Genomic DNA, 10,760 nt, shown 5'->3' with positions numbered 1-10,760 from the left:
AATAGAAATTATTAATATAATAATGTCATTATAATCAAAACTGTATAAGAAACATAAACTCATGATTCAGTAAAATACTTAACTTAAACTTAATAAATTTAATAAATTAATGATTATAATTTGATCAACATTTTTATAATTCTAGTTATACAGTAGTTACACGATTATTATCAATTGTGCTTACAGTATCATCAGTTGTATCATTTACAAGACAGGATAATTGCAATCGCATAGATGTTGTAACTTTTAACAGTAAAGCATCAATACGTATAGCATCTGCGTTATTTTTTGGTTGTGGTATAGCATCAAGAGCTTCTTCATAAAAACTTCTATTTTATGAAAAAAATAATATTTTAATTTTTATATATTTATATTTAATAATTTTATATTTTATATAATTATATAAATCTCCTACCTAGCTCTATCAGTACTGTAATGTAATAAAGTATTTTTTAAAAGCGTAATATCAGTTCTTGCTTGTATAATACCAGCAGAACTAAACTCTGTTACATATGACATAAGCCGTGCAAGTTCTTCTGCTATTGTTTCAACAATATGAGAGAGAACTCTTTTTAAAAGAACTGGGGCAACTTGATGAACCTTTAAGAATATAATATCATATTTATTTCAAATTAAAATATATTTAACGCATTAAGTACCAAGCCTTTTTTGTTGAGTTTTCCATTTAGACCACGATAATTCATCAGTCATAAAAACATATTAGAATGTTAGTTACTAGTGACATGGCACTTAATGTGTTAATGATAAATGAAATCATTTTTTTTATTTTTTTCTCCATATTTACCTCTGCATGAACTGCTATTAAATTAGCTAATATCTCCTGGACGTATGGTTTAACATGAGTTGGCTGTATATCAAAATCCCATTCTAAACCGCCCAAATACATACTAGGCTCGATCGTTCCAACAAGTGGATCGCACCGTTTGTCTAAATAGGCCTCCAAAATATCATTATCGAGAATTTCCAATTGTCCCCGATTAACATTCCAACCGATGTCATTAAATAAATCTGGATAACCTTGAGCTTCTAACGTATCTTTTATTTTCGGCAGAACAATATTTAATGTGTAACGTATATTACTCAATGTTATTAAAAGACACTGTTCCCATATCTATTGAATAATGTGAAATATCAAAGATTTAAATAATGCATAAATAAATTGAGTATATATTTATATTGATACATATAATAATACACTTACAGGCCCTTGATGTTCATTATTTTTATTTTTATAACCAGAAGGCGATCCGATTAGTTGAAAACCCAATGGCTCTTCTTCATCATCATAAGCAACTTGGCAAACATTAAAAACTGATTTTTCTAAACATCGTGTAAATGATGTAAATAAAGCTTGAACGGCATCATAAAAGATCATTTGACATGATGAATCAGCAAATAATGCATTTTCTCTAGGACCGCAAGCAACTACTGTAGCTCGTGCACATTTTGTTAACTCAAATACCATTTCTTCAAATAGATATGGCTATTTAGACAAAAGAAAAAATAAAAGAAATATAATTAAATCTTTGATATAAATAATAAATTGGTCGTATTAAAACTATAGCATAAGAAAAAGTACCAGTTTTGTAACTCCACAATTCTCATTTAAATATTCCATTTGCCAAGTTTCTTTTTTATGTAGAGCTGCTATATTTTCCGCCGTTTTTTTGAATAAGGCTATGAAACATTGTAATCTAAAATAAACGGTAAAAGTTAAAATACTAATTAAATATGACAATTTAAATGATAGAAATATAAGCGTTATTACAAAAAGAATTTTTACCTTAAATCGAAGATAAATTTTCCAAAAATATCAAGGGCATCGCTCGGTAAATCTAAATGAATTAAAGATGCATACATCTGTCTGATGCAATGTAAAATATGTAAAAGCGATGACGCTTCTATGTCTTTGTGACATATATTTTTAATAATTTCTACGGTATGTTGCATGCTTGATAAAACCAAGTTCTATTAAAAATAATTTACAGATTAAAAAAAGAACATTTCAGAGATAAAATTGTTTCTGTTTTTAACATTTTAAAAAAAAACTTAATATTTCGTTCATTTCATTTTTACCTTAAAAGGAATTTGTTTCTCAACATCTACCGCAACATGCAACTGCCCGCTAAAATAACTTTGTCCTAATCTCCATAAATTAGGCAACTGTTGAATTAATATATCATAAATAGCTTGAATGCATGATACTTGTACCGATGTATTATTTTTATCATTTAAAAATTTTCCTGTGATCGGTACGTGTTTAGAAGTTTTACCAGAATCCTCCAAAATTGTATTTTTAATTTCTAAATGCTCTTGTACGCAAGCATTTATACTTTTATTCAAACAATTAGCATGAGAAACTAAAATATAAAATGATAAATTTTGTTTAGACAAATATTAACAGTTAACGAGTTAAGGGATTACACCACCTTGATGCTAGGAAAAGTAGGTATAAAAATAAACATTTTTTTTATGCAGCTATTAAGTATATAAAATAATAAATGACTCATATCTCTGTTATTTTTTAATTTTTTTACTATTTCCAATTATTTATAAAATTACTATATATATGTGTAAAATAAAAATTATTTTATATACTCAATAGCTATGTCAAAAAAATGTTTATTTTTATACCTATTTTTCCAAGCATCAAGATAGTGTATAACCCCTTAATAATAGAATTATTTTCTATATACCTACTTATGGCATCCCAGCCTACATCAGCCTCTGTTTCGAGATTAACAAGATTTCTAATTATTTTTTTATGTTCTTCTAAACTAAATGGCATTTCTTCAAGCTTCTTTCTTAATAATGCTTTAAGAGTTGTTATTCTGTTTTCTATTTCTGCTAATACTATTTTAAATACTTCCACTTCAGTGTTTCTAAATAAATTTTTAACCCTTGCGTAATCGTTAATTGCCAGATCATAATTTCCACGCTCTATATTTCTTTCCATATTAATTGGCATACAAAAAAGAAATTTATAGCGCTGCATAACGGTCAAAACATTTCTGGTAGCATCTGCTCTATCTCTTCTCGCTAAAACTTCGTCAAATAATTTATTGGCTTCCGATATTGATTGTTTAATAGCTTTTTCAAGTTGTTCAATGGGATCAGTTCCATAATTTTTCATATCGGATTCAAACTGCTCTTTAAGAAGCATTACTGTATCAAGTTGTTCCATTACCGATCCTACATTGGCCTGCGATTAGAAATTTAGTAACAATAATCACAAATAGTTTAAAAGTATATCATTCATATAAAATTTCGTAACTACATACCTTCAAAAAAGACAATTGTCCTTCTTTTTGTGAATTTACTTTTCTCTTAAGGAAAGTTAAGCCTAGTTTCAAGTCTTCCAATGTTATAGCATGATAATGTTTCAATAAAAACCAACCTGGGTGAAATTTTTCACTGGTGAGATCGTCGGTGGCATCTCCAAATAATTCCATTAATTCATCATCAGGAAACTTCTTACTATAAATAAATATAATTGAATATATTTAACAATTTTTTTTTAATTAAAACCTAAAATATTGCTATAGGAAAACAACTAAAATTCATACTTATTTCCTTCTACGCTTAAACCCAGAGGATCCTCTTGTAGATAATTAGTTGGCGATAATGCTCTTCTACCCCAAGCAAAGCTCTGCATTGGTGCTTCGTCTACCCATACTGCAGATTCTTTCATAGGTCCTATGGTTTCATGATAACCACGAAATTGTACAGTTGATGTTCCTTGACCTCCACTACGAGTCGTTACTATAATATTACCAAGGCCTTTACACGGACCTGATCTAGCAATAATTTTGTTTGATGATTTCCATTCAGCAGATAATAAACAATCACAGCCACAAATTGTCAACCCTATATATATGAATCAAAAATAACATAATATAATTAACTTCTTTTCGATAAGGCTATGTCATTGACAAGCTTCGACAAAAAAGATGCTCTATATTTATAGAAGACTACAGTCGCTGATAATTTAAAAAACTTAAAGTAATAAAAAATTTAATCACATTGTCTGTTAGCTCGCACTAAAATTAACCCTAAATGAAAGAAACAAACCTATTAAATCTGGAGCCTTAGTACCCAAGAATTCTCCACGTACTATTACACGAGTTCCAGGTGGACCTTCTTTCGGAGATATTCCCGTGACTACCGGTGGTGGCCCCATTTTTATTAAATTATTATATTATTTATAAATACCTAAAGAAGAAAATATTCGTTACTTATTAAAGTAACCTTACTTTGTGCATATATCATACATTAAAAGATTTGGATTTATACATTTATTTAACATACTGTATAGATTGTAAGTAATTAATATTTCATATTTTCCCAACACTTTTTTTTCTTCTTTAAAAGATCATACTTATAAAATAAGCATGGTAATATAACACATCACCATAAGTATAACTTATTTGATTGAAACATCACAAACCTACACAACACCCTATCAACTTATAGACTGCCTACTGTTTAAAAATATATGCATACAATACTAAAATAGAAACTATTAACTTATATCGTACAAATAACACTGTCAAAACATTGAATTAAAAAATCCTTTATTTGTAAATAAATATAAGAAAAATTATTTAATAAACACAGCTTAATAATCTTTTCCAAAATACAAGCTCTATCACTAAATTTTCAAACACATATTAGCGCGCTTTTATCTATACATCAAATGTTGATAGGGAAAAAATTTATAAAAATAATAAATAAATTCCATTTTTTGTCTAATTTTAATCATTACCAATGAAATAAAAATCATTCGAACTAAATATATTTTCCATGAATCATTATATAAGAAATATCTCGATAATAAAATTGATATAAAATTAAATACATATATAAAAGTAACATAACCAATATTCAAATATTTTCTTTAAACATATATAAGATTGAATTAAATATTAATTTATTTACACATTTAACTCTGTAATAATATATAATATAATATAATATAATAAAATATAAAATATCTGATAAAATAATATATTTTAATAAAATTTTGAAAATATTATTTTAGTAATTGTTATATTGGTAGACTTGTCATTATTCGCCATCTGTAAGATAACGTTTGTTCCAAACGTGTACGACAGTGCAGTCGTGTCAATTGAGTCGCGTTGAAAAGTAAAGATGGCAAATGTAATAAATCCAATTATTACACAAGCGTGTGAAAATGTTACCGAAAAAAATAATGGAACTTCCCCTTCAACTCCCGAAGGAATAGCCATAGCTTATGGGAGCCTTGTAATAATGGCAATATTACCTATTTTTTTCGGTAGCTTCCGAGCTGTTAGGCACCATAAGGAGCAGCAGGTTAGTTATATATTTTGACATATGTTATAAAGTCGTTCTAACGTTTAATAATATTTGAAAAATTTAACAATATTATTTAGATATATATATATATATATTTTTTTTAAATATATATAGTTGTCAACATGTAATGCATAAAATTTATATACCAATCTTGTATAAGCGAGACCACATACACACATGCATATACATACAAATTCGTAATATCCACTTTAAACGTAACATCTTTTTATTATAAGATTTGTGAAATATTGTTTACAGCAACATTATAAAGCCAATGGTGAACAACCAGATACAATGTCTCTTAAGGAAGCAGCAATGTTTCCTGTAATTTCCAGCTTTACGCTATTTAGCTTATACATATTATATAAGGTAAAAGAAAGTTTGTTATTATTATTTTATGACAAATATGCTATTTTATTTTGTTATCCTTATAAAATATCATTCATTTTAAAAACAATATCATTTTGTTTGTTTTCATACAGATATTTACAAAGGAGTACGTGAATGTAATTCTAGCTACTTATTTCTTCTTTCTTGGAATCCTATCTTTATGCCATCTTACAAGGTAAATGAAGGATTTCTTTAAATTATAATATATTTATATTTTAATAATATAATATCTTTTTTATATAATTTTTTAAAATTGTAGTTCTTTGATTTCTTCATTGGTTCCCGCTGTAATTCCAAAAACTCCGTATCATATTCAATTCACTAAAGGAGAAAACGATAATACCGAGCATATTATCAATTATAAATTTAACCTTCACGATATTGTTTGTTTAATTTGTTGTTCAATGGTTGGCGCTTGGTACCTTTGGAAAAAGGTAATTTATAAAAAAATATATACTTTTTTATAAATATTATTTATGTAAGAATCTCTTTTTTGTATTTTTAATTATATATAATTTTTACTATTTCTTGTAGCATTGGATTGCCAATAACTTATTTGGAATTGCGTTTGCAATTAACGGCGTTGAAATATTACATCTTAACAATGTTGTCACTGGATGCATTTTACTTGGTGGTCTTCTTTTCTACGATGCTTTTTGGGTATTTGGTACAGATGTAATGGTAACAGTAGCGAAATCATTTGAGGTGCCAATGAAACTCGTTTTTCCACAAGATCTTTTAGAGAAAGGTCTTAATGCAGAAAACTTTGCAATGTTAGGTTTAGGCGATATCGTTATACCCGGAATTTTTATAGCTCTTTTATTGAGGTTTGATAACAGTTTGAGCAGAAAAACAAATGTATATTTTTATGCAACGTTTTTTGCTTACTTCATGGGATTACTCATAACAATATCAATAATGCATTTGTTTAAACACGCACAACCTGCTCTGTTATATTTGGCACCTGCTTGTCTAGGAACGCCATTATTACTAGCATTAGTCAAAGGAGACCTCAAAGCTTTATTTTCGTAAGCATTATTCCTTTGTTTTGTGTATTACATAAATTAAAATTTATATAAATATTTGAAAGTAATATATACAATATAAATTTCAGATATGAAGATCATCCTGCTCAGCCAAAGAATAATACAGTACAACAATCAGAACAGACAACACAAACTCAAGTAGAGACAGCAAAGGATAAATAAATTTTCTGACCACCATAAGTAATATGACATTCCTGTTATGTTACTATTGGTTTATTTCACAAATTCATTATAAATAGAAAAAAAGACATGTGTTTTCTATAATTCTATAATCTACCTTGCATATTGATTTAATTTATTTTTACAATATATGCAAGTTTTGGATGCTGTGATGGCACAAAAATCATTTCATTAATCATTCGGTACATAGCAAGGGTTTGCATTTATTATGCAACTATTCCTATGTGTAGTTATATTTGTAAATTATAATTGTGACGTATAACGATTCTTTAAAATTGTATAAAATTGTATTTCTTGTATTGATTTTAACAAAAATTTAATAATTCCCGACCCTGTAAAATCAATTTTATAGTACATAGTAAAAAAACAAAAGAAAAAAAATTTATATAAGTTCACCACATCATACGATGACATTAATTGTTGTTTTCGATTACCTTTTCCCCCCGTTTTCTATTTTTGTTAAAATCATAATAAGTGCCACAACATTTAAAATATTAGACAATCTATTTGTAAGTTATACAAAAAACAAATTATTTTTGTGAATTTATTTGTTACCAATCTTTCATAATTATTCTTATACAATATTTTGTTAATAATTATAAGCATAGAAAATGCACAAATTAATCTGTGGACAAAAAATATTAAAATATTTTTAAGAAGAATTTATATCTTGGAAATATTTATTGATATTTTTTTTTTTAAATAAACAACTTACGTTCATATAAACTTTTATATTTTTATTTTACTAAATTGAGAGAGAGAAATTAAAATATGGTATACATATATTATGTGTAGAAATTAATTTGATGCCTTGATATTAACACATTCGCGACTGCGATGCGAATTCACGTCATTTCAAATTCTATTCCTGGTTGCCGCTGACGTGAATTCACGTCCTACTATTTATAATTGAATGTTAAAAATTTCGTGAAACACGAGGCTCACGATGTGGCGACCTTTATCGCGTTTTCTCCCTCTTAGGCGTTGGATTCGTCTTTGCGAAAATTTTTATAAAAAGGCCTGCCGTACACAAGAAGTAAAACTTACATCATACACCACCATTCATAAATTCCGTTCAGGAGTATAAAAGAATATGAGATCAAAAAATAACCATTAGTCTTAACCGTTTGAGTACTACATGTGTTGTTTCCTAATTGAAAATTGCCAAGCGTCGCGATAACGCTTGCTGATTTTACGTCCAAAAATGTCAAGGAGCGCGATTGTGCTGTTTTTTATTTATCTGTGATAAGTCTTAATTCTTTCAGTTTATTGTTGTTCTGACATTCTTTTGAGCATAATTGTCGGCTTCGCAGCTTATGTTAGAGCGCTGACACTTTTCAACATCGAACAGAAGAAGCGCGATCCCGACGTTTAGCAGACAAATGGTTAAAGTTCAGAAGCAAGCAAGGAGTGACATAAATAACAATTAAGTAAAGTTACTATTGAAGTAAATATATTAGGTGGTTTTTATATACTCTATTTAACAAACTTTAAAATAATTTACCGTTATAATGGAAAATGAATAAATATATGCTGACGAGATTTCCGAGATCGAATCTACAGAATTTATTGTTAGTAATGATAGCGAGATAGGCAGTGACGTAGTAATGCGATTTACACGGAGAAATAAAACACAGATAATATATGACAGCGAATCTAGCGACAGTAATTACGAAACAGATAGTGGACAAAATGTGATCTAAAAAGAAACTTACAATTAGAAATGTTTACGGATAATTCAAGTGTCAAGGTATATCCAAATAATCCGCAAAGTATAAGTGAAATGGTCGGACTAGTTATTGAAGATAACTATAAGATAAGGTACCGAATTAATTTCTAAACCTAATATATATTTATATATGTAATTTTTTTCTGTAATACTACCAATGTAAACATGTAAATGCAATACTCTTTTATATTAAACTAATCTAATCCATGTGCATTATTTTATTTAAAATATATGTATATTAATCTTATATTAAATTTTATTAATTTGACAATAGTAGGTGGTAATTATTTTGTTTAGCATGTAGTAAAAATATGGTGAAATAATAATTACTCTGTAATAGATAATTGATTTATATTTAACTATCCTTATTCTTATAATCAGAATGACGATATTATGAAAATACGAAATGTTAATTGATCACACTTTAACAGCATTTTCGACAGCTAAATTTTGTGCTGTAATAGGTTTCATATCCTTTATTCCATCCTTAGATACTTTTTTGATTTGGAAATTAGGTAAATTCACGATAAGTCTCTTATGAATTTCCCTAACGCATTTCTTCATCAATTCGTATCCTTCTTCTTCCGTCATATCTGTAATAATTAAACATAATGAAGGAAAAATTTTACTTTAAATATAAAATTTGATAAAGTTAATTAATCCCTTGCACTATAACAACGCGTATGATTCATAATAAGTTTTATGAGCTAAACATGAGAAGCATGAAATATAGCATCGCATTATGGCACACAACTCAGTGCTTTAATCATAGTGTAAGGGGTTAATGTTAATATTATACAATACATAATAATTACTTACCAAAACTATGATATCTATCCAATATAGAAAGGGAAAAGAAACCACCATAACCATGCGCTGCATACGGTACTTTAACGCAAGAAGCTAAGTAATCTATAAAATATAACTGTGGGCCGATTTCGTCGTCGTATCCAGCCATTAATAAATTAACGGTATACGGTGTTTGACTCCTAAGATAATCCGCCAAATTTCTTCTAGTAAAAGCAGTTGCTGCTTGCGGTGATAGTTCGTAACCATTTCTCATTTTATAAAGTTGTATATTTTTTCCAATGTATTCTGAAAACTGAGTTGTATCTCCAGATTCGCCGGAGACAGCCATAACAAGTTTGTCAGACATTTTATGAATTTTCACTTCATCTAAAATAACGTTAAACTTAATTTAATACAAATTTAAATAACAAATTTAGGTTTAATCAAAAATACTCTTGGTAATCCTCTTGAACCATCTAATGTATTTTAATTAAATGTATTTTACCGCTTTTCATAACCATAATAGATTGAGCATTTGTCATATCGGCGGCTACAAGCACAAAATCCTTAAATTGAATTCCAATTAAACATTCCATTTTAAAATTATTGTTTAAATCACTTGACTCGATAGAATATACAAGTTCTTAAAAACGCCTGTCACTATTCGAAGGCTAACTCATCGAATAATATATTGCGAGATAGAACAGCGACTGTTTTACTACTTACAGCGACATCTGATATTATCAATCGGGAAAACAAGCTAATTATCAATTTATAGACGTCGGTAAGAAAGAGTACAATTATTTAATTTAAAAATTTTTTTAATTTTTTTATTCTTTTTTTTGCTTTTTTATATTTTTTTTTTAGCAAAGAATACAGAAGTAAAAAGAAGCTCATAAATTCCCTTTTATCTACTCAGATCTACTCAGTGATATAATCAATTTAAATATTTTACTAGATGGCACTGCGATCGTTGTGAATCTACTTTTATATACATGGGTTTAAATTTTGAATTATTATTTTAAATAGATAATTGATAAAATTACATATCATATAAAATTGATGAAAAATAAACCGAATAAAATATGTTAATATAAATTAGAAAAATGCATAATTTTTATTATTTTCCACTTTAAACAAATAAATAAAATAGAATGGGTTTTCAAACTTCACACTTGTTCATAGAAAGTTTCTTTGTACATACACGAGTGCGTGCGAGCGAGAAAAAATATTAACAATCATATTAATTGCTTATATTATAAATTAAT

At 27.6% G+C, this 10,760-nt stretch overlaps 3 protein-coding genes across 4 annotated transcripts; 1 reads left to right on the top strand and 2 right to left on the bottom strand.

Moving 5' to 3' along the window:
- Positions 1 to 29: 29 nt before the first annotated feature.
- LOC106792059 (exocyst complex component 2) lies at positions 30 to 4,510 on the bottom strand. 2 transcript variants are annotated; one of them, XM_014758172.1, is made up of 12 exons: positions 4,315 to 4,510; positions 4,093 to 4,233; positions 3,588 to 3,888; positions 3,303 to 3,498; positions 2,722 to 3,223; positions 2,098 to 2,381; positions 1,805 to 1,989; positions 1,601 to 1,715; positions 1,223 to 1,504; positions 806 to 1,132; positions 416 to 600; positions 30 to 329 (listed from the first exon to the last, which is right to left on the bottom strand). In XM_014758172.1, the coding sequence occupies exons 2-12, from the start codon at positions 4,199 to 4,201 to the stop codon at positions 146 to 148; spliced, it is 2,670 nt and encodes an 889-aa protein (XP_014613658.1). In that variant the 5' UTR covers positions 4,202 to 4,233; positions 4,315 to 4,510; the 3' UTR covers positions 30 to 145. The 2 variants fall into 2 exon arrangements, with proteins under 2 accessions (XP_014613658.1, XP_014613657.1); XM_014758171.1 differs by having other exon boundaries at positions 4,330 to 4,510.
- Positions 4,511 to 5,098: 588 nt separating this feature from the next.
- On the top strand, positions 5,099 to 7,500 carry LOC106792060 (minor histocompatibility antigen H13). The gene is made up of 6 exons (XM_014758173.1): positions 5,099 to 5,355; positions 5,617 to 5,727; positions 5,841 to 5,923; positions 6,008 to 6,182; positions 6,283 to 6,776; positions 6,863 to 7,500. Exons 1-6 carry the CDS (start codon positions 5,173 to 5,175, stop codon positions 6,954 to 6,956), a joined length of 1,140 nt encoding a protein of 379 aa, XP_014613659.1. The 5' UTR covers positions 5,099 to 5,172; the 3' UTR covers positions 6,957 to 7,500.
- Positions 7,501 to 8,919: 1,419 nt separating this feature from the next.
- On the bottom strand, positions 8,920 to 10,214 carry LOC106792058 (proteasome subunit beta type-2-like). Its single transcript, XM_014758170.1, has 3 exons — positions 9,998 to 10,214; positions 9,523 to 9,879; positions 8,920 to 9,296 (listed from the first exon to the last, which is right to left on the bottom strand). Exons 1-3 carry the CDS (start codon positions 10,086 to 10,088, stop codon positions 9,121 to 9,123), a joined length of 624 nt encoding a protein of 207 aa, XP_014613656.1. The 5' UTR covers positions 10,089 to 10,214; the 3' UTR covers positions 8,920 to 9,120.
- Positions 10,215 to 10,760: the final 546 nt, after the last annotated feature.

Source organism: Polistes canadensis, unplaced genomic scaffold (assembly GCF_001313835.1).
Source record: "Polistes canadensis isolate GaletaPanama2010 unplaced genomic scaffold, ASM131383v1 scaffold_373, whole genome shotgun sequence".
Taxonomy (NCBI): Eukaryota; Metazoa; Arthropoda; class Insecta; order Hymenoptera; family Vespidae; genus Polistes; species Polistes canadensis.
The sequence above is the reverse complement of the archived record's forward strand: the minus strand, read 5'-3'. Positions and strand labels throughout refer to the sequence as shown.

Bases quoted from the DNA above. Each gene is read 5' to 3' on its own strand.
- LOC106792059 (XM_014758172.1), bottom strand. From the start codon at position 4,201: ATGGGGCCACCACCGGTAGTCACGGGAATATCTCCGAAAGAAGGTCCA. The intron at 3,889-4,092 runs GTTTGTTTCTTT...TCATATATATAG, and splicing joins TAAGGCTCCAGATTTAATAG to GGTTGACAATTTGTGGCTGT. The intron at 1,716-1,804 runs GTAAAAATTCTT...CGTTTATTTTAG, and splicing joins AAATTTATCTTCGATTTAAG to ATTACAATGTTTCATAGCCT.
- LOC106792060 (XM_014758173.1), top strand. From the start codon at position 5,173: ATGGCAAATGTAATAAATCCAATTATTACACAAGCGTGTGAAAATGTT. The intron at 6,183-6,282 runs GTAATTTATAAA...TATTTCTTGTAG, and splicing joins CTTGGTACCTTTGGAAAAAG to CATTGGATTGCCAATAACTT. The intron at 6,777-6,862 runs GTAAGCATTATT...TATAAATTTCAG, and splicing joins GACCTCAAAGCTTTATTTTC to ATATGAAGATCATCCTGCTC.
- LOC106792058 (XM_014758170.1), bottom strand. From the start codon at position 10,088: ATGGAATGTTTAATTGGAATTCAATTTAAGGATTTTGTGCTTGTAGCC. The intron at 9,880-9,997 runs GTAAAATACATT...ACGTTATTTTAG, and splicing joins TATTATGGTTATGAAAAGCG to ATGAAGTGAAAATTCATAAA. The intron at 9,297-9,522 runs GTAAGTAATTAT...TAATTATTACAG, and splicing joins GGATAGATATCATAGTTTTG to ATATGACGGAAGAAGAAGGA.